At 39.7% G+C, this 22,521-nt stretch overlaps 1 protein-coding gene across 2 annotated transcripts in view; it reads left to right on the top strand.

Annotated features, from left to right (window-relative positions):
- The window catches only part of TMEM241 (transmembrane protein 241), a 55,447-nt gene extending 37,494 nt beyond the window's left edge, over positions 1 to 17,953 (top strand). For both annotated transcript variants that reach the window (XM_066329880.1, XM_066329872.1), the window contains exons 14-15: positions 13,829 to 13,893; positions 17,246 to 17,953. In XM_066329880.1, the coding sequence (XP_066185977.1) occupies positions 13,829 to 13,893; positions 17,246 to 17,306 (126 nt within the window). In that variant the 3' untranslated portion in view covers positions 17,307 to 17,953. The remainder of the gene's footprint in view (positions 1 to 13,828; positions 13,894 to 17,245) is intronic.
- The last annotated feature ends 4,568 nt before the right edge of the window (positions 17,954 to 22,521 follow it).

The raw sequence follows: 22,521 nt of genomic DNA, 5'->3' as shown, positions 1-22,521 counted from the left end.
CATGCATGTTGATGTGTACACATGTATGGATAAAGACAACTAAAATTTGTAAAAATCCTTATTGCTTTGTGATTGGTCCTCAGTGTATGAAATATGTACATTTGTTCTTGCTACACTTAGTTGAATCCTGTGAGTCACCGTGGGGACTATGCAAATATCTTGGAAAAGAAAATGTATTTCTCAGCTGAGCTTCAAGCAGAGAAGGCAATCAGTGTGAACTTCACTGCCTTGTAAGGGTAGTAAAAAAAGCTAGTTGCTGAAACCTTAAAAATACCGGTTCTCAGGTAGTTTCCATAGAGACAGCTTCATAGTTACATTGTAGCAGCCAAACTAATTACACCATATAATTGCTGGGGAGACATAAGTCTCCATGACTACTTCATTGTACCCTACATGGCCACTAAGCTAAGTGACACAGGCTCCCTGGGGCATTGTTGCAATTTGAGGAAGCTGTCTTGTAAGAACAGCTGAGACTTGTTGGATATTTTGGATTGCCAGGTAATGGAAAATTTTAATATTGTGAGGGTGGTGTAAATGTCTGCAATTGTGTATTCACTGAAAAGCCAGCTACACAGCTTTTGGGCATGACATGGTCACACAAAGTTATGTGTTGTGACTTGGGGGTGGTATCACAGCATAATTTTCAGCTGTGCTTAATATAATAAATCCAGTAATAAATCAGCAGATATTAACTTTGAGCCCTAAGAGATGCTCCAAGATAGTTCGTTTCCTTTTATCTATTACGATACCCATTTGAAGTGTATGTTTGGTAGTGGCATATTCTTTAATGTAAAGCTAAAGGCAGAACCATGAGCTTGGAGTATGTCTTTGGAAGATACTTTTTCATTCCTAGCCTTGACAAACCATCTCTATATGCCTGACAGTACAAAATGACAGTTTGAAAGTAAATTTTTTTGAAATCTAGAAGAATTTTAAATTGCAGAGAATGCAGGTTTATTTGTTCCTCTGCATAATAGATTCCAATGGTCCCATGTTTTTATTTAGTCTCCTGGAGTTACTAGCATATGGAGAGCTGAGGCTGGGGAGGCTGGGAGATGAATCATTATTGTGACAAAGAGAAGTCAAAAGAATGAGAACTGTTTTGGAAGTCATTTCCGTTGCTAATGCACTGATGTAAATGCCAAAATTACATGGGAGAACTGTGTACTCTGTAACATGCTAATGTAGAATTCTCCAAAGCTAGCTAAGGCTGGGCTTCTAGAAACAAGAAAGATACAGACACATTCTTCTGCTTTGCTGGTTCTCTGTTCTTTTCAGAATGTCCCCTATCGATTTCTAAATGCCTTCATTGGTGAAATGTCTCCAGGCTGTCTCACAGATCTCGAGCCCTGACCTTTATGACAGGCACTGGGTGTCCCACTTCAGGTGGCTTCCTTCAGGAACTTTAGCTGCTGCTCTCTGAAACAGGTCTCTGTGTTTTTCTCTTGTTCCCCAACTCAAAACAACTCTGCCAAACCGCAAGTGCATTCATTTCTCAGTCCAACTCTGTGCACCTTTTAGATTTCGACTTTCAATAAAAGTCAGCAAACAGCCATAGAGTTTTAGGGAAGGCAGACTAAATGGATTGCATTCTGTTCCTGAAATATGTGGTACTCAGCAAAGTCACACAGGTTTCAGACAATCTCAGGGGATGCCTCTGGGCTGTTCTTGACCTATACACAGCCAGCATGGAGAGGAAGAGGGCAGAGTCCAGCTTTCTCTCTATGCATGTTGCTGTGAATGGTTGTTCTAAAGGACCAGAAGGGAATGGCTTGCGGAGGCTTCCCCGACTCTTTTTGAAGGAAATGGGAGGCCAGGGGTATAGTCAGCTATAGTCACTTCTGTCACTGTCTTCCCATGCATGGGATACACAGAGACTGCTGAGGCCCACAGTGTGTAACCTTATGACATTGCTCATAAAAGGCATTGCTCAAAATTGATCAGCTGTATAAATGTTTTTTAAAACATTTTTTCAAGTATCATATTTTTGTAAGTTTCTGATGGAATGTTTTGACCTTTTGTAACAATTAATGGTTAGAAAGCCCTGGAAAGGCTGTCATTTTAAAGTGGAAAAATAAAACCCTAAAGAAAACCAATTCTTCTTTGCAATCCTCAGCACAATAATAGTAATAATAGCATGTCACTTTCTTTCCATTACATCATTACTAAAACAGCATAAACACAACCAAAGAATGGCAACTCAGAGACTGTGCCTCTGTTATTATTGTTGGGTAGTACGGAAGGGGGTCAGTAGGGAGATTTAGTTATCTTCTCTGGGAATTGTTTGTTTATGAATTAGGTTTTCCCAAAGGAGCTGTGAGATGGGAAATACAATAGGAAATGGACTTTATACATGCATATAAATACCAAAACTGTAAGTGTCATCTGGGAGAGAGGTTGATGGAAACTTGCTATTTTTGCTAACAGTTTTTTTTAAAAAACTTTGATTACGCATTCCAAAGTTTCCTATGTTATTTTGATACTGCTGGTACCCTCCACAGAGTTCTGAATTAGTCATGACAGAAAAATGTTTTACATCTGATAATGTTGACAAGGAACATAGGCACTTCAGGTGTGTCTATAGATTTTAACAATGGAAAATCGCGTTGCGTTTCTTTTCACTGAAATATTTCCCTTAAGCTGGGCATCCTCATTGGTTCTCACAGTGCACTTGAACCCTTCCAGCAGCATTTGGGCTTTCCATACATAAGAAAAGGCAGCATGCACAAGGTCTGTTCTCTTACAGAAGTGACACTGGAGGCAAGGAGGATTTGAAGATGCACTCAAGAAATGCACAGATCTTGAACTGACAACAGCCTCAGTCTACAGTGTTCAGCATGAGACCTTCAGGCAATCTAGCAAGGAAAGAGCAATCTCTGAGAATGTGTGCAGCATCCCACTCAGCACCCCCCTCGATGGCAAAGGGTTCCAGATGTGATCAGTCTTGGGCTTGTCTCCTTCTGGGTCTTTGGGCCAGTTATGGCAGTGACTTCAGAGTGCACAGTTGGGTGAGTGTTCACCTGCCTGAGGCCTATGTGGAAAAGTTTGTTGTTGGATTCTCAGGTTTCTCAGAGGCCATTTACTGCTCTGAGGCTTTTGATCTGTTTTGTGAAGGTATTATCTAGTGTACACACTGTCTGCTGGCACCAGCTTTTTCTTTTCTCCTGCATGCCAGCTAAGCCACCACTGAGCTGCTGCTGTGGAGGTCATGGTTCACCTGTGAGGAGTCTGGAAGCATCCTCTCCTGCAAGGCAGCTACACTGACCATTCCTGATTGATGCCCACTCATGGGCATCCCGCACTTGGGAAGAAGACAGGCATAGGCAGATGCTGAGCTCATTTCTTCCCAAGGAGCCATCTCCTTTCTTGCCAGATATACATAGCAAGCTGTTGGTTTGGCTATTAAATTCACCACTTAAATGTGACAATGAAAATCATGGTTGTTTTATCTGAGTTATCTTCATAATCTTATGAGATGAAGAACAACTTGGAATGCCAGAAGGCTAGCTCTTGCTGAGCTTAACATAAAATGAAGTGTATTTTATTGTGGCATTTTGTGGCAGCAGAGGGTTAGTACAGCTGACTGCTGCCCAAAACTGAAAATCAATACTTCTCAAAACAGATAGAAAAAATAATTGTTTTACACAGTGCACCATATTACTGATCAGTAAAATTCAGTGTCTCTTAGAGAAGATAATATTGAGACTGAGTAGAAGTAAAGAGAGGTGTATATTTTTTACAGGCTTGGATCTGCTTAAAAGGTTCCAGGGACTGAACAATTTCAGCAATAGTAGACATTAAATGGTTTTTTTTCTAGGACAAAAAAGGAAAGATTAATCAACTGCATGCCATGTGATGTAACTTTTGTATCAACTAAGTCAAGATAGAAATACCTCCTTTTCTCTCATGTGCACACTGATGCCAGGCTTGCTGCATTAGGGTAGAATCATAAATTCTCCCAAATTCTCTGCCATAATCCAATACTTGATTAAACCTTATCTTAGTCCAATCCAGTTTTTGCCTGTGGCCCCAGTTGTTTTTGTTGCTGTTGAAATGCTTATTCTATTGCACAAATATTTAATAATTCATAAAATATGAATAAGATGATGGATCATGTTGCCCTGTCAGCCTCTGAACTTAGAGGTTTCAGGGGAGAGGCTAAATGTCACAAACCATTTAAGGCCTTTGCAGTAATGAGGCAGCATATAAGCAAAAGAGAATCTTTGACAGGCTGAAAAGATACAGGAAAAGTACAGTTAAGCATTAACATGCATGAAACATCTACAGGAAGCAGGGGGTGTTGGGTTTTAAGTTTGGTGAAATAGCAAGAATGGGCAAAATGCTTCTCGGCAAATTCAAAGAAAATCAAATTTATTTGGTATAAAGAAGCCTTCTTGTGTCCCCTGTTAAATGACTTTTGTTGTCCCCACGTGACAGAGCTTCAGCTGAATGGCTTGTGCCTCTTGTTTGCAGAACTGACCTGAACAGATGCTGTTAGGCTGGTGCATGTGCACACACCTGTTTGAATCATGGCAGATCATGTTTCCATATCAGCAAAGCATGCTTAGGGATAGCGATTACAAGGATTGTGCAGGCTATTCCCTTTGTGTCCTTCGAACTGGAACTCCAAAAGTAATAACGGTGTCTGCATTACAGATGGGCACATTTAAGAGAAATATTTAAAATATGAGCAGAGGTACTGTAAAGTTAGGTTCTGTGCTATGGCTACTTTATAGGCTGAAGACTGGTGTCACTGCTCGAGCTCTTGGTCTTAGAAGGGGAAATTGATGTTTTGGCCATTATCTCCAATAGTAGAGGGCAAATGATTCTTCTTTTTGCTTTGTCTTTGATCAGACAGTCTGATCTTTATGTCTGAGTGAAGATAGTGTGAAGTGGCTATTTGATGTTGAGAAAGAAATCCCTACCATGGTTTTCAACCCAATGTGGTGTTTTCCAAGGAGCAAAGGGTTTTGATTTTCTTTAAATGTCTCACTTTTTTTTGAGGAAAGCAGATTAAATTATAATGTGCTTGTAATAGTTCAGTCCTATCTCATCAGTCATGTATATTAATGTATTTCTGTGGTGTGTATATATAGTACAGGTTTATATATAAATGCATATATATATACACATTTATACAATGACAGATGCAGGTCTTGCTGAAAAGGAGAAGTTTTGTCTTGCCTTGTTCCTCTTTGACCATTGTAAATATAACCATGATATCCTGTTTCTCATAAGAGGAGAATTTTTTTACATAGATTCTATTAATTGCACTCCCTAATCCACAGATCTTTCTTTTCTTACCATACTTTAACATTGTAAGATGTTTCTTCAGTAATATGATAAAATAATCATCTTATCTTTGTGATGGCTGTTGTAAAGTTTAAAAAAGAGAGTGACAGTGGAGAGACAAGAAAATCAGGGCCAAGGGTCAAAATGGCTATCTATAAGCTATGTTTAAAGTCTTGGTATGGCTGAGAGCTGTAACACAGGTGCCACATACCTCAAAAGGTGGAGGCAGAGGATCCTCTAGAAGTGATTCAAAGGCATGAAATGAAACCGTAATGGTTCATCTTCTCCTGCAGCCTAACTGCTGATGAGATGCATATGGTGCAAGCACAATAGCTTGGCCACTGCTGTCTTATATGGAATTAAAAAATGACAAAGTTAGACAGCAGTTCAACAGGTGTTTTGATATTCACATGATGCTCAGGGTTAAAAACTAGTTACTGTAGCATATTAATCTGAAAGGATTGTAAATTAATCATGTATTAATCTGGTAAGACAGGATGCTCAATTACTTTAATGAAGCTTTAAGGATGCAACCACCTCTTGGTCCTACGTTGCACTTGCAGGATCAGCATCATGGTTGGAATAATGTATTTAATGGAAACAAAAAGAACTTACAGAAAACAACACTGAAAAAAATCTTCATAAATGTGATAGAAAGTAGACGATGCATACCTAATTCTTTAAATACTGGAACTGCATATGGGTACCTAGCCACAGAAATGCAGAGGATTATCTTCCCTTTAAACACATACTAGGGCTAATTAAGAAATCTACTTTCTTATGGCAGTCAAAAAGCTAATATATAGAAATAGTCATCTGTAGTACAGAGATTATTGGTTTAAGTATTTGTAATGTAAAAAAGAAAAACCACCCTAAAATATCTGATGATTTTTCTAGAGGCAACCACTTGTCCTGCTTTTGTTGTGAAAATATTTTTGAAGGCAAGTTGCTGATTGTGTGCCATTTGATCTACCCTCTGCCTCTGTTTTTAATGTGTTCTATATCTTAAACATAACATGTAGGTGATTTAAGCTTTGTAAGAATCTATTGCTGTGAAAAACAAATAGACTCATTTACACTAGAACTAAGTTTTATCATCGTTAGGCATCGTTAGGCATATCAACTGCCAAGGCATGTTGAGACTTTGGCTGCTTTTGAGTCACAATACATGGAATTAATTGTGTTCTTAAGCCCTGGAATTTACCATCATTGCTTTTATAATGCTAAAAAGCCCATAATGAGGAGGAAGATAAAGTATAAAGAAAGGGCAGAAGAGAGTCACCCAAACCTCCTTTGAGAATAAAGGTGCTTTAGAGAAGATGGAGATGAGTGCAAACATTTAGGGAAATATGAAACAAACATTCTCAAAGAAATTTACAGCAGCTGAAAAAACTTCTGTGTGGCTGGATCAAAGCTGTGTGGATCAGGAAGTTACTGACTGTCACTGTTGCCATGGTGCCACTGTTGTCATGGTGCCAGCATCACTGGCTTGTCCTCTAAGGAAAAGCTTGTATTTCAGAAGGGTTAAAGGGTTTTCTTCCTTCAGAAGAGCAGAGCAGAGTCCCTCCTATGATCAATGTGCACCTAAATATGCTGTAATGCACAAACTCCTTGCATCATCTGCTGATTTCATAGACTGACAGTGTCCAGTGAAGTCTGTCAGGGGATGAAATCCCTCAGGGCATGTCTGCACTTCAGTCAGGCTGAGGGTAACACTGCAGATGTGCTTGAGTTAGTGTTAAACTAATGGACAGAATTGATAGTGAAGCCTGTTTTGCTTTCCGCTTTCATCCAATCTATTTAACTTTGAATGGTTTCTTTCCCTTGTTTGGGCTCCTCAGCTTTTCAGGCAGGATCATGGCATTGCTGCTTCTTTTAGGAAGAGCCATTATTTTAGAGGTTCAAGGTTAAAGCTTCATTACCTTTCCTTGGAAGAAGTTGTGTGGCTGATTGAAACCCTTCCTATTATTAGATTAGATTTATTAGCAGTACTCCTTCAGAGGTTGCATTATCACCTGAAGCCCTTACATTAAGCAGCAAATTTTGTCTTGCTTTTTGATTGTTAACAACAGACCCTCAGAACAAAGTTGAAAAGTCTCAGACTTTGTTTCATTCTATTGATTAATACAACTAAATGAATATCTCAGGAGAGGAGACTTTAAAGGAGAGTTGATCAGAGGAATTTTGCCTGAATTTGCTGTATCTTTTTTAACCAGAGATTGACCTTGGTATTGTAAAAACAGTTTGTGTGGAGCCTTTGAGCTTCTAATGATTTCACTGAAAGTTCTGTCATTGCAATAGGCAATATAATTGAAAGCTTCCAGGGAAGTTTTTATTTTGTGGTACATCACCCCCCAAGTTGCCCTAAAATTAAGTTCTGTGGCTGCTGGATATCTGTGAATGAAAGTATTCTTGCTAAGGTGCAGAGAATTTACCCATCTGGCAGTGTTATCTTAAATTTGGATGAAGGAAAGCAGAGAAGACCTAGATGGAAATGGTTTCTAGACCATTTGAGATGGAAAATGTATGTAAACAAAGAGAAATGCTATTAAAAGCTTAGAAAATTGATGTGAATTAATGAATACAGAGGATGGCATTAAAATATCAGTTGCTCACTTTTTCTGTTCTGAAGACTTCAGGGTTTTTTTGACATATTTCCATTCCTGGCATAACATTTTGTGTGCACATGTTACATATGCTTACTCTGAAGGAAACATATGTACAAAAGAGATGTAACTCTGAAATCTGGGAAATTATTTCAGTGGCTCTCCCTCAAGAAATAAACAGTGTATTGTTATTGATATTTGCCTACTGTAATTTTTATCTTTTTGGTAGTACTGGATTATCTTGATGTAGCTGTTTTCAGTGGCACTAACAATGATCCATTTCCCTGGTGATTTTTGATGATTATCTTAGCAGCTGGTTAAACCATGCAGAAGAGGGACAAAACAAATATTATGTCTATAAAAAGCTTGATATTAATTCCGACAGTAGAAGGAAAACAAAGATTACGTACATCAGAATCTTTTTCCTGATGTTTTGAGAAGATGACCTGATGGTAAATAGAATTATTTATTTTGAACAGTGAGTGAACTTGATGAGCTGTTTCAAAACAGTCTCTTTGGAAAAAATACGCGTTTTTGTAAGGACAGAGGTTTTGGCAGTTTGGGGAAGTGAAGTTACAAGGATTGGCTCTGTGTACACAAACTGAAGAAAACTTTTGTAAAGCATTCTGTGTTCACTTCACAGTAAGAACTATGACATTTAACTTCTTAGCAGTTTAAAAGTTTCAGAGAAAACATAGTTTTGTATGGAATGTACAAGTAGAGTTGTAATATTAACAAATCATGGTCATGTCAGAACTAAATCCCCACCATATCTTTCCATTCCAGATAGAAAGATTAAATCAGAATCTACATTTTGAAAATGTCCTCATCTCTGTTCTTGGCTATATAAACAACATGTTCCTGAACAACTCAGAAATGCTAGATATTCAAAATCTACAGTACAGCCAGCTTCTGCAGCCTGAAAATCTTTCTCTGGAGTGATTGTAAAGTCAGGGATTGAAGGGATCCATGATAGCTTGGTCAAGAATGACACTTCTGTCTGGCCAGTGATGTGTGGCTTGAGCTGATCAAGATGGGACACTCCAGAGGCTGTGGTATAACCACAGCTGGTCAGTGGAGAAGGCAAGGCAGCAAAGAATGCACAGTTCCACATTTTTTTATCTCCCAGGATCCAAATTTGGGCATTGCCAAGGACCAAGAACTCTTAGAATGCCATCTCCTGTGTTCAAGCCACATGTCACACTTATCAGAGTTTTCTGATGTTATATGTTCAAGAAAAACATCTAACAGGGAAGCTGGCTCAATAGTTATCTTGCCTGTTATTAAGGTCTACAGCAATAAATTCTCTAGTCTTTATTTTTTATTTTGCTATCTGTAAACTAAATTAATTTCTTATTCTAAAAATAAATTCCAACCCCCCCCCCCCCCCCCCACTTTCTTAAAACAACATTTATGAGACGAATTTTACTCTCTTTTTGGAAGTTTTTTCTTATCTGACCATAAAGCGATAGGGAGAAAGGAGGAAAGCATTCATGTCACGAGTTGTGCAGTGGTCTGTCTATCAAAGTTCCTTGGGAACCCTCTAAAGCTGGTGATAATTGTGCCTCCCTCCACTTAGGAATCACTAAAGCAGGTTTAGACAAGGCAGACATATCAAAGCACAGGTTTTCTTATACCTACTTTTGTTCCTGTGCAAAGGTGATTTAATGTGATGAATTTGTCCCTACTGTGCAACAAGTTCTCCCACACATTGGGATATCTCTGCTTCGTGGATCTCAGTCTGTTACCCAGCATTTCAACGATGCCATTGTTTTTCTAGCTGCAGTAATTCAGCCCGGTAAGGAGCAAACTCTGGAGCTCTGGAATTGGCTGAATCACTTTGGGTCCTGAAGTTGGGTGCTATGTTGTCCTTGATAGGAGCTTGTTAAATGTAAATGGCAATGTAAGCAGTGTGTGGAATGTTTTATGGCATCTTAGCCTATCTTTGGTTCCCAGAATAATTGGGATGCCCAAAGTGAGGCATCACCTTTTATGTAAGGCTTGAATTTGGGAATCACCTGCAACCAATAAGTTTGAAACCTAACTGGCTGAGTTGCTCTCTGTTTTTTCTCCTGATTCCTGTTCATCCCTTGTACTAAAGTATTTATGTGAAGAATACCAGAGTATTTATTTGTTTTGTTACCTGACTATTCATGCCCAATCTCTTGTGTGGAGGAGATAAACCCATTCTCCTCAGACCTAATCCCAGATGAGTATCCATTGCAAGGATACACTGATTTCTTGCAATGCTGATACACATTGCAAAGAAATAGAACTGGTTTTGGTTGAAGTAGGAAGCACAATTTGAAATGCCAAGAGTTTTGATAATTTTTAAAATTACTCGTGAATAACTCAGTGATTGGAACTACAGAAATAGCTGGAATCAAGGCAAATAGGTGTTAATAAATTGTTCCTTTAAAATGGATCTTGTTTTTACAGTATAATGGAACAACACAATAAACTTAGACTGATTTATTTTAAGTAAAAATCCTGAGGGGAGGTTGTTTTGGATTTTTTGGTTTTGTTTTGATTTGATTTTTCATGCAAGGAAGGGTTTGAAATGATTTCTCAGGGAAAATTTCAGCTCACATGGAAATGTTTTGTTAAGTTATGCTACGCTTGAATCTTTTTCTTAATCATGGAAAGCTGTGTCAGAATTTTGTAAGAAAATTTCAGGGTATGAATGTTTTTAAAGTAGCTTTTGTAATACTGACTGGTTCCTTTAAAAGCAGGCAGAGTCCATGGATCTATTCCTGTTTCCAAAATAGTTGGTGCTTAACCATCCAGCCTGTATCATTTTATAGAATTAGTGACTGTATGTCAAAATCTTGGGGAGCTTTGTTCAAAATAGGCATATTACAGCTAATTAAAATTTTCCTTTCCACCTCTTGAAGATTCAGCATCAAAATATATTTGGAAATCATTAACTTTAGTTTTCCCTTTAATTTGCTTTCTTTTGTCTTGAAAGCTCATTCCTTTTGCTAAAGCATCTGAATACCTAGGAGGACAACTGTGACCTTTAAAGTGAAGAAAGAGAGATTACTGCACTTAGCTCATTGTGAATTTATTTTGTTGGTTTTTTGGAGTTTTTTTAAAGCCATTCTGAACATCAGTGTAGGTGGTTTTTTGGTTTTTTTTTTCAAACTAAATGTGCACTTTAAACACTTCAGATAATACTGAAATGTACTTAAAGGAAAATTACCTTCTCTACTGTGTCCCTAGAATTTAGCTTCTTCCCCTGGAACAAATTACACTGTTAGCTTCTCTGAAAACTTGTTTTTCATTTTTAAACAGATTCTTCTTTTAGATAAACCATCAAAGATAGACATTTTAGCAACGTGTTTTCTTTTGGTTTGTTTGTGATTTGTTTTTTCTTTCCTTACACACACACTTACTTCATGTGCTCTTCCAACCCACATTTTGTTTGTCTTTGGCACTGAGAGACTCTTACATAATTTCTCAAAAATACAACAGTGTTCAGTTATAATAGTCCAAAGGGCTACAGTCTGCATTTTTGCAGAGGTTTGGGATGATCACAGTAGAATGGTGTATTGTTTCTGATAGGGCCTGTTTTTGGAGGTTTTTTGAATGCCTGTTTCTCTGCTCTTGGCCACTTCTCAAGTTTCTGATAAACAGGACTCAACAAGGGAGTGGGTGACACAACTTTAACTTGTGCCACTTCTCAAACACAACACTTCAGTTTCTTTGAGGAGATGAGTTTAGGGAAAAGAACTCTCTGTACATACCACAGCTGCCATCCTTTGTTAGTTTCTGTTTACATGGTCGGCAATTGGTATTGTATATTTTAATGTAATAAGTTAGCATTAACCTAAAATAAGCTCAGTACAGTTAATTCCACAATCATTCACACCAGAGTAAATGAGAAACGGTTCCTTGTAGGTCAGTGCATCTGCTACACTGTAAGGGGAGAACCCAACCCACTAGAACAAATGTACTTTAGAGAACTGTTTTTGAACTAATGGCTAGTCAGCTTCACAGCTGGTTTTAGGTTAAATGCATGAAAGATTCAGCACCTGAATAGTTAACTTCCACTGTTTGGAGTAGGTGTCAGATCTCTCTGGCTGCAAATAACTATGAGATAGGCCACTGAATGTGCACAGTTGCAGTATGATCTTGAGTTTTGAAGCATAACTCTCTGTTTGTGACTTGTCCTTGTCCTCTGTCAGTCCTTTTTGAGTATATATGTTAAATTGCATGTTTGCTTACATGTATAGATACAAAGCTATAGGAGTAGATACATATTTTTGATTTTCCCTAGGAGCAGGAGCTCACTTTTTCTGTTGGCTTAGAGCTATACAGCATTGCCTGTGTTGTACACTGCTGTGGCTGGCAGTGTGAAAACACTGAAGTCAGATGAACTTTTTATCAGGAGGTGTGTCTGTGATTGTACTGGTACCAGGAATTTGGTTGCTGAGCAGTGGGTCTGCAGTCATGTGTTATCCTGCCTGGATCAATTCTACCTCCTGCCTCATTTCCTCTGACAGGGGCCTGGGCTATAGGCACATGGAGAACAGTCATGGTGTGAGTTATGGTAATGTCTAGGAAGAAAAAAGCCACCTGCACACCTGAATCCTCCTACGGTAGGAAACATCCCCTAAGAGGCCAGAGGAGGTACTCCTTGTGTAGTCCCCACTGAACACCCTTGCTCCTGTGCCCTTGCATGGTCTCACTGCTGCATTTAGGTTGCTGTCCCCTCTCCACCCAACTCATAGAGTGGGACACTCATAGAGAGGACACACAACCTTCACTTCTTCACCTGCCACTCCTGCATGTGTGCACTGATTACCACTGATCACTGATCACCATGATCCTGCACTGATTACACTCCAGGCAGATTCAGAGCCGGCCTTTTAAAATATGTCTGTAACCAATGTAGCAGGTATTCACTAACCCACTCTTAAGTCCAAGCTCTGGTGCACAGAATCTACTCTGAAATGGCATTTGCTTCCCTACTGCACATATAGTAATGCTTTAACAAGTAATAGATTACATAATGAAGTTTCTGCTGTCTCCCCTGGGAGTCAACTAGGCAAACAATGATTAGGAAATCTTAGCTGATAATTGTTTAAATGTTTTGTTTCTTAATTTCATCTTTTTCCTTGGGCAATTTTGTCTTAACCTAAATAGTTCCTTTCATTCCTCAGTGCTTGTGTTTCCCAAGTTTTTGTAAACCACTACCAAGTCTTCCTTTCCCACAGGCATTGCTTATCCTAACTGTTGACTGAAAATCAATCCCCCCATCTAATGACTCTGTCACTGTTCTTTGAACTCTTTCCATTTTACATTATCCATCTGGCAGCAAAACATCCAAAACTGCACGCAGGCTGCAGATGTGGTAGCTCTGTAGCTGCTGAAGCAGGGATCTGTTACAAACCATTGTATGTCAGGATTTAGCTGTTTCTGGGATCAGTACTTGGAAAGTATAAAGTCATTTGTCTGTAGTTGCTCTGCCCAGGACACCTGGGGGTAATTTGTAACATAAACCTACTGAAGTTGTGTTGTTTTTTTTAACCCTATACCCTGTTAATTTTTGTTTGGTTTTTATACACCTATAAACACGTTTCAAGCTCTCATCCTCCTCAGAAATACAAGTTTTTCCAAACCTGGGATCTGACTGCTCTCCCCAGTCTGCTGTCAACAAGTGAAAGCCAGCAGGCTTCTAGGCCAGGCCAGCTAGGATTTGTGACAAGGGATCCCCTGCTCTGGTTCCCTGCCCTGCTTCTGCTGTGTCCTGGATTCTGTCAGAGTCAAAATCGAATTGTGATGTGTGACTGTCATATTATCTTCTCCAACTAAAAGAAGAAGATATGACTGCACACATGGAAATTAAATTTCAGCCGAAGTGTTTTAGTTTTCATTTGTGATATCACAACTTCACAAAGTGATTTTCCTTCTTTTCAACTTCACAGGTTATCACTGCTAGCTTATCACCATTCTTCTTTGTCATGACTGCCAATGTACTAACAATTTCTTGGTAAGTGCCTACATGAGCTTTTTGCTTAACAGTAAAGATGAATTTTCACAGAGTGGTTCATGAGGAAATATTTTTAAATGTCAAGTTCTATTGCTGTCAGTATTATTTTGCATGTAAGGAGAACCAGGTGTGCAGTGATGGATGCAGTACAGTAATAGAAGAATGTTTCTTCTGCCTCTGTGGGAGAACACGGACATTTTGGACATTAAGCCTCACCACAATTCACTCAGCACGTTTTACAGTGAGGCAAATGGATCCAATAGGCAAATAAATGACCCGTTCAAAGTCATGCTGCAATTTAGTGGCAGGACTGGAAGTAAAACACAGGAGTCAAGGTTTGCTGACAGCATCTTTTTAACCAAGAGGGTGCATTCAAGTTTCCCTAACACACTGTGCACTGTGAATGCATGAAATTAAACCAGAGAAAAATAATGGTAATAAACTTTTTCCAAAACTGTATCTGGAATTTGTAATATGTGGCCACACAGTACAAATCACCTAACCTGAATTTTTTAGGTCATAATATAAAGAGCTGGGGTGCAGACTCCTTTGGTCAAAGGCAGTGTTTTTTATCTGTGTTTGTATGGCACACAGTGAAAGAGAATCACAGAGTGTGGCTGATGCTCCTAAATGCTTCTGGCATGCAGATAACATCTCAATGTGGGGTTAGCCACTTGTCTCTCAGGACAGATTTGTTAATGGAAATAAAAATCAACTAATTTTTGAAAAGGATTAAGCTTCCTTTTTTCCACTTGATTCATGATTCATTCAGTTTGATTGCCATCCTAAAAATTCAGCTCTGCACTGAATGGAATTAACATATCCTTTTTTCAGGTGTGATAAGAGCCTTAGAGAAAGGAGAATTTCCAGTTCAGACTGGCCCCATTTACTTATATGTGACTATGCCTTCCTATCTGTATTTTAGGCACGTGTAATCTCAAATGCTAAAGCAAGTTGTGCATTTTTTTTAGCTCTAGGAAATACATGCAGCCTGTGCAATCAGAGAACTTAACTGATATCGATGCACCTACAACACTCCTAAGTCTAGGCCATTAATTTGCTGCTCTTCACCGTGTTTTGCATGTGTTTGTGCAGGTCTGTCATGTGTGTGCTAGATTATTTGATTATACATCTGTAATCACTGACATGTGCACTAAAACTGAATGTGTACCTTTATTAATGTGTACCTTTTTTAATGTGAGCACACAGACCCATATAGTAGCACACATGCCACCTGCCCTATATGGACTGAAACTTCTAATCATGATGAACACATCTGTATATTTAAAAGATGATTTGTTTCAGCCCTTGAGCCACTATTACACTTTGAATGTTATAATTCAAAAATATTTTTTTTTCAATTTTAATTCTGTTAGTGCTTGTGCATTGGCAGTGCCTTGGCTTATCAGCAACACTCTGGAAATAGTTTGTTGGATGATAGCAGCTGCAAAACACTCATGAGAACATTAATCACTGAGGATTTTAGTGTTGCTCCAGTGTAGTCATGGACAATATAATCTGTTAATTTTTGAACGATGGGCAAATGCAGTTAGCTGTCACCCCACTACAAACAGAAGCTGGAGGATTTGCCAGATGGTAAATTGAAGGTAAAATCAAGGGTTGGCATTTAGCCATGGGTTTTGCTCTGCTTCATCTTGAAGATATAACAGTGGTTTCCATTTGCCTAGTAATTTGGACTGCATGGGCATGTAGATGCCCAAGATTTCAAATCATTCAGAAAGGGTTACTTCTTCTCTGATGTAAGATATATAATATTAATATAATATTAGTTCAGGTGCAGGCATCTTTTTACAGAACAAGGCTGGGCAGTTTATTATTTTTGTACATAAGTGCCAGTCTGATTTTTAGAATGGTATGTCAGAGATAGGTTTATTTTTGAAAGTCCCTGTTAAAAATTTAGAAAACAACGTAACTATAGAGACAAGAAAAAAAATTTCGGGCTCTGTTGATTTTTTTCTTTAAGGTAAAGAATACATTATCTAACTTTAGCTTCCACATGAATTAATTCATAGGATGTATTTATAACTTGAGTTGAAATAAGACATGGGGGTTAACCCTCTCCAGAAAAAAAGCACTCAGACGTTACTGATTGCGGGTGACCAGACTCAGTGGTTTAGACTCTTTTTGAAAAACTTGCAGCCCTTGCAGCCTTTTGCTCTTTGTTGGTAATTCCACACCAAAGCTATTCCGTGGGCTGTCACAGACTGTCTGTAGCACCTACTTTCCAGGGCTGTTTACTGTGTAATTGTAAGATGTTGTGCTGTTGTTATACAATATTTTTTTCCTCTCGGGAACAAGGGCAATTATGTGGTTTTTAAAACAGCTCACCAAAGCTAAGATTTAAGTGAATGTAATGCTCTTAGACCAAAGAGCCTTCAGCTTTGCATGGGTTTTTTTTCCAAGGGAAAAAAAAGAGTACTCAGAGAAATGAACTTAACAGAAGTTTGTTTTGTTTATAAAGTTCAGTAAGGAGCTTTTCTGTTTCATAAGCTAATTAAGCCATGGGGCTAAGATGAAAGGTCAGTACACTTAGCTTTGCACTATTATAAAAGGGGAGAAGAGTCAGCATCTTACCATATTCCTGTCAGCTGTGAGAGATAACAGAGGAGGCTTGGGGATTATTAACTATTACACGCATTGAGTGGCTTGCTAGTATGTTTCAGCGAAGGTTTCTGTAAAACCATTTATCCTGACTTGGAGCCCTGCTCCTAGGCTCACCCTTGGGGAACAGCTTTAGTGTCACAGCTGTGCTGTGAGCAGCACAGAAAAGAAGTGCCTGGACCCATGTGCCTTTTTGGCTGGGGCAGCTCCTTTCACCTCACCAAGAGAGGCAAATGCAGGAGTTTCTACTGGCCTCACTGTGCCAATGGGATCTCCCCAGTGCAAAAGGGTTTTGCCAGATTTCACCTTGTCCACAAAACCTAGGCTTTACATCTCCTCCTGATGTTGGCAAGTTTTCAGGACAGAACACAAACAGAAATTGCAGGAGGGAATCATTAGGCTAATAAGGTTCAAACTCTCTTGCCTTTCTTTCCTGTTCTTGCTAGTGTAGAGGTGTGCAGCTATTCTTGTAACTAGGGGCAACCTTCTCCATTTAGATTCCTGTCTGTGCATTTTCCCTGAATAGCACCAGCCCTAAAACACAGGAAAGGTAGTTTCGGATGAGATCATTTAAATAAGATATTTTGGGTTTTAGCATTTTCTTAGCAAGACAAATGAAAAAAATCACCTGGGTTACTGTCTCTAGGTTGGAATATGTATGTAAAATAATACCTTTTTGTATCAAGAAGGACTTGCATGACGCTAAATTTGTGATATACTTTGTTTACAGCCTTGTGATCGGAGGAGTTGGAGAAGCATTGCTTGTTTACACCGAAAGGACAGGCACATAAAGAGGAACCAGATCTCACCAGCTGGAAAAGAGCTGACTTGCAGCCTAGAGACACTATCATGAAAAAAAAGTGGCAGCAGGAATGAAGAAGTGCGTCTCAATGTGAGGAAAGGGATCTACTGGGGTTTTTTTGATTAGGAAAAGAACCGATACTATTAATAGTGCTGGTAAGGGAGCGACATGGTTGGCAAAGATGGTAAGGAGCCTTTGCCTTAAAGCACAAGATAAACTATATCAGATTCATGTGGTAAAGGAAAAAGGAAAAACTGCACTGTCTCATGCTGATGGCTCTGTATGAGCACCACTCAGTAGCAGCTTCTTGCACAGGGAACTAAACTCAGGAAAAGCAGCATTCCCCACAGGATGCCCCCAGTGTTTTTTTTCATTTCTTTGAAGCAGACAGCAGGTCATACCAAACAATGTCAGAGCCCAGATCCTGCCATAAATTCAGGATGTGGAAGGATGGATTTTGCCTCCAACTGTTCTGTAAACAGCAAGCTGCCACACACAGGTCTCTAGTCATCATGTTGTCTGAACTGGCACGGGGACTGAGGCCAAGGGGCTTGTGGAGATAATCCCCTTCTGGAACTGTGGCAGTTTGACAGCTTTGCAGAAAGGGAAAATCAGCAATAAATCTCAATATCTGTAGTGATTACTCTTTGTGAATTTTTTTCTTTCCCATTCACTGAGATTTCTCTTGAACTCTGCCAATTTTTGTCAGCTGGAGGGGGTGGAGGGACACATAGTGTTCCCAGCAGTGGTTTGTCTCTTAAATTATTGCAAGAGGAAACAAAGAACATGAACCTTGAATGAATGTCATTAAGAGTGTAAGGAAATTAATCTCAAGAGTTCTTAAAATAATTTCACTTTGGTTGCTTAATGACTGCTAGAAATTAGTCTTGATATATTAGAGCCTGCAATCTATGTGAAAGTAATATTAAATGATGAGTTGGTATTGTGGGAAAGGTCTACATGGTAAAAGGATCTTGATAACAGAGCTTCAATGAGGAGAGGGACTTGTCTCACATGATATTTGAGATATAAAGTGTAGTCTCTTAAGCTAAGTTGACCAAGTTTCCTTCATAGTCAGTGGAAAGAGGGTTGCCCTCACAGAGACAATCCCTCTTGGATAGATTGCTGTGTTAGGAGGTGCATATCTCTCTGTAGAAAGAAACTGGGTGAGTAGATAAGACACATGGTTTCTACAAGGCTACAGCTACCTTGTTACAGTTACCAGAGGCATATCTGCTTTAATCTAACAAATTCCACCCGATGGGATGAAAACATGGCTGCATTTTAATTCCAAATAAAACACCGTAGGTTAACAATTAAGGTAAATTTTACAAATTATTGCAGTCAATTTCTGTGACTGGGGAGTTTTAGATAAAGATTAGTTGGTTAAAAAAAAAAAAAAAAAAAAAAAAAAAAAAAAAAAGCTGTAGTTTGAAAAGTAACTACTCTGGTCTACATTGTACCTAAGCTTATCTCAAAACTTTTTTTATCACAAAAAGTCTCTTTATATGGGCATTTTGCCTGTGTATGTTGAGTCCCACTCTGACTTGAGTTTGGAGTGAGCCATTTCTTCTGCCAGGTGGTAAAACTCAGGTTTGGGAAGAAAGGAGGAAGAGAGGGACAAACATGTAAAAACAAGTGCCTGAACTTGAGCACTAGTCCTGAAATCAGCATGAGCCACATGGGAAGCTGGGCCCATACACACTCCCAATGAGCCATGACACAGCCAGCCATGGATCCTTATGGCATTCCAGCCTGTAAATTCAGACAGTGCTGGCAGGGATGGCTGCAGCATTCTGGCTTTCCTCAGAGAACTCTCTCTACCAGCCAGTTGTGGCAATACAGTAGGTTCCTTGCTGTGCCACCTTTCTGCTGACTTTGAAGTGAAGAGTGACCCTAGGAGACCTCATGGAAGAGTCCCTGCATGATTGCTGAGGTTTTGCAATCATAGCTGGAACCTTTGCTGTGGGAAAAGCTCATCATGTACCTCTCTTCTTGCATAACTCTCAAGGATAGGCTGTGGTCTGTTTTGTTTTTCTTCCTCTATCTTGCCTGTGCTGTTCATAGCAGTGTACCAAAGCAGAACACCCATTTGCTTTCTTGCTGGTGGTCTCACTGAAAAGGCAGAGGCCAAACCAGCAGCCAGCATTGCTGTAGTACTTTGGTCAGAGGGCATCTTGGTGTGGCTGCAGGAAGCTTGTTTGGCTGCAGCAGGCATTTAGGTTGGCTGGGCTCTGGGGGAATTCAGTCCCTGCAGACAGTGTATTAGTATCCCCCTACACAGTAAGGCAACTGCCTTTTTATTTACCTTATGTATGTTAAACAGCACTGAACTGTTTAACCTTTGCTTGCATTTTTTGTGTCTTAGTGCAATATGCTTGCATTTCTGAGACTCTGCTTGAGGTAAGTAAAAAGTGCAGATTTACACTGATTGCTACATAAGCAAATCAAAGAACCACAATTAATGATGGAGCTGGGCTCCTCTATCAAACACGACTGGTTCAGAACCCTCTGAACCACCCTGCCTGCTTCAGGTGAGGGTGATGTCTGCAGAGCAGCATGAGGCTCATCAATCTTGCTGAAAACTCAGAGTAGGGTGGAAATCGAGCTCAGTCACCTTCAAAATCCATCTTTGCATATTTGGAGTTGTCTTAAGGTGCAAAAGGCATGGTTTGGTTTCCTTCCTGCTCAGGCTGTGGCAGAGGGAGCAGCAGAGCCAGGCTCCAGTGCAGTATCTGCCTCTGAGGAGTCCTGTGAGCCAAGGGCTGGTTCAGTGCTGCTCACAGTGAGCTGTCAAAGGGTCAGCCCTGTGGCAGGGCAAGAGGTGGTGGGGAGAGAGCCCTTGGGGGGCATCTGGCTGTTGGAATAAGTGGTGCCTTTCTCAACACCTGTGTGCTGGGGTGGAGCTGTCAGCCAGGAATTGGTGACCTGCAGCAGTTTCAAAGCCCCGAGATGGCGTCTCAGCTGCCAATGCAGAGCAGCTCATACAAACCTAAAGGTCGGCTGTGGGAGTGCACCAAGAAGACCCTGGCTCCCCACCACTGCCCTTGGGAAGGTGTATGTTCCCACCAGTGGCACCCAAGGGAGCAGAGACACAGAGCTGGTTGGGCTCCCTGGTCCTCACGGCCCTGGGTGAGCCGGTGATGGCAGCAGAGGAGAAATGTGGGCAGGGCAGGCACTACTGGCTGCTTGCAGAGATTGGAGACTAGAGGGGGTGGGGTAGAGCAAAACTGATGATTTCCTGAGAAAGAAGTGTCCTGGTCTTTGATTCAATTCTGCCACAGAAGGAGGGATGCTGCATAATAGAGAACACACTTCAGGGTTGTTAAAATGATCTTCAAAGCAGGAAACCTCAGAAGATCAAGCTCAGAATGGCTCTTGCAAGACAAGTGAATAGTTATGTTAAGTAATTTAGAGAAGAAATAGTCAAGGGTAAACCATTTATGTCTAACTGACCTTTTTTTCCAGTCAGACAAAAATCCAAGTGCCAAACATACACAGCTCTGAGTAGGGGGGAGCTCCTTTAGGTTGCAGAGAAGCAATGACACTGGTTAATGCCTCAATCAAAGCAGTGGGTCTGTAGCTCAGCTGATACAAAAGACTCCAGATTTATCAGTATCCATCATTTAAGGAATTTACTGTTCTTGGGTTGTCAACACATGAGACTAGAGAGAAAAATGGGAGTGTGCTGGTCTTTCTGAGAGGCTGTTCTATCATGTCCTTTTCACATCTACTGGTTTTGATCAAACCACTGACAGAGGCAGTCCTGAATCATGTCATACCTTTTTGATCCTACCTTGCTTACACTTATTTTCCAAGTGTCTTTTTTTATTTTGTTTTATTTTATTTTATTTTATTTTATTTAACAAAGTAATTGGGACAAGGCTCGTATTATCCACAGCAGTGGCATGACTCATGCATGTGGCTGGCCTTCAACATAAAGAGCATCTGCTTAAAGCCAAGTGCCATCAAAAGAAGACTCGAAGAGTAAAGCTGCTGGATATGGACTACAAGTGGATTAGAAAAATGCAGGCTACAGGGATTCTGTTTTGAAACAATCTTCTGGATCTGGTGGTTGTAACATAGCTTCCAGCAGAAAATGTTTTAAATGAATTAAATGAACCTGATACTTAACACTGAAGTGAATCTGTTGTTGCTTATTGCTAATTGCTTATTGTGTTAGCAGAGAATCTATACCAGTCTTTCAACAGAAGCTGAAAATCTGCACAGCAAGTGATCTTAGCAAAAAGCAATAGGAAAACCTTTAAAATTATTTTTAAAAGAAGCTCTGGACCTGTTAAAATATTGGGTAAGGGATTGAATTCTGATTTACCATTACTCTTTGTAACACCTGTGTCTGAGTTGGTGGATGAGTATATATATATGTATATATATGTGCTTGTTTCCTACCCTCAAGCAAGAAGATCTAAAGAATTCAAGAAATGTGATGTCATCATAGAGCACATACTTTGAAAAGGATGCTTTATTAAGCATTGTAGAAAAGTTAGTTGCTGGGAGCTGCACTGAGTTCTGAGAAAAGGTTTCCTCCAGCTCCTGTGAGCTAAAGGAGATGATGGATTAAAGAAAACTCCATGGCAAATTTGCCTTGCCCAGAGCTGAATGAACAGCTTTCAAACAGATCATCTGCTACTGTGAACCAGGCAACAGGCTCAGTGTGAAACTTTAATCCTGTTCCAGAGGATAGACACAGGGACAGGCTCATTTGGTTTGAAAAGAAGGCGTGGGTGAGGGGAAGGAGATGGGGGGAAGGACTGAAAAAAATTGAGGCTGAAATACTTTTGTAAAGGAGATAAAATAGGATGAGATTTACTTCTGAAAATGTGTTTCTTATTCATAAGTTTGGAGGGATAGGGACTGAGGTTTTTCTTTGTGGGCTTGTTTTGCTTTTTTTTTAATTGGAGTGTATTACAAATACATGTCTGTTTAGTCCCAAAAAGGAATTAGAGGAGTCAATGAAGGTTGAGTAACTATTTCCATATTATTTGCCTGGTTTAAGAAGCTTAACCCTTTTTTAACTGAAGTGCTACTGTGTAAGCCTTGATTTCTTCTAGAAAATGGACTAGGTTTTGTAATAATGCTGGTAAAAAAGTTGTGCTCACTTCTTAAACACCGAATAGGAGAGTCTACCTCCTCTTTAATAGCTGTGATGGGAAGGATCACACTCTTCTATCTTTTAGTAATTG

Source organism: Sylvia atricapilla, chromosome 1, assembly GCF_009819655.1.
Source record: "Sylvia atricapilla isolate bSylAtr1 chromosome 1, bSylAtr1.pri, whole genome shotgun sequence".
NCBI lineage: Eukaryota > Metazoa > Chordata > Aves > Passeriformes > Sylviidae > Sylvia > Sylvia atricapilla.
The sequence above is the reverse complement of the archived record's forward strand: the minus strand, read 5'-3'. Positions and strand labels throughout refer to the sequence as shown.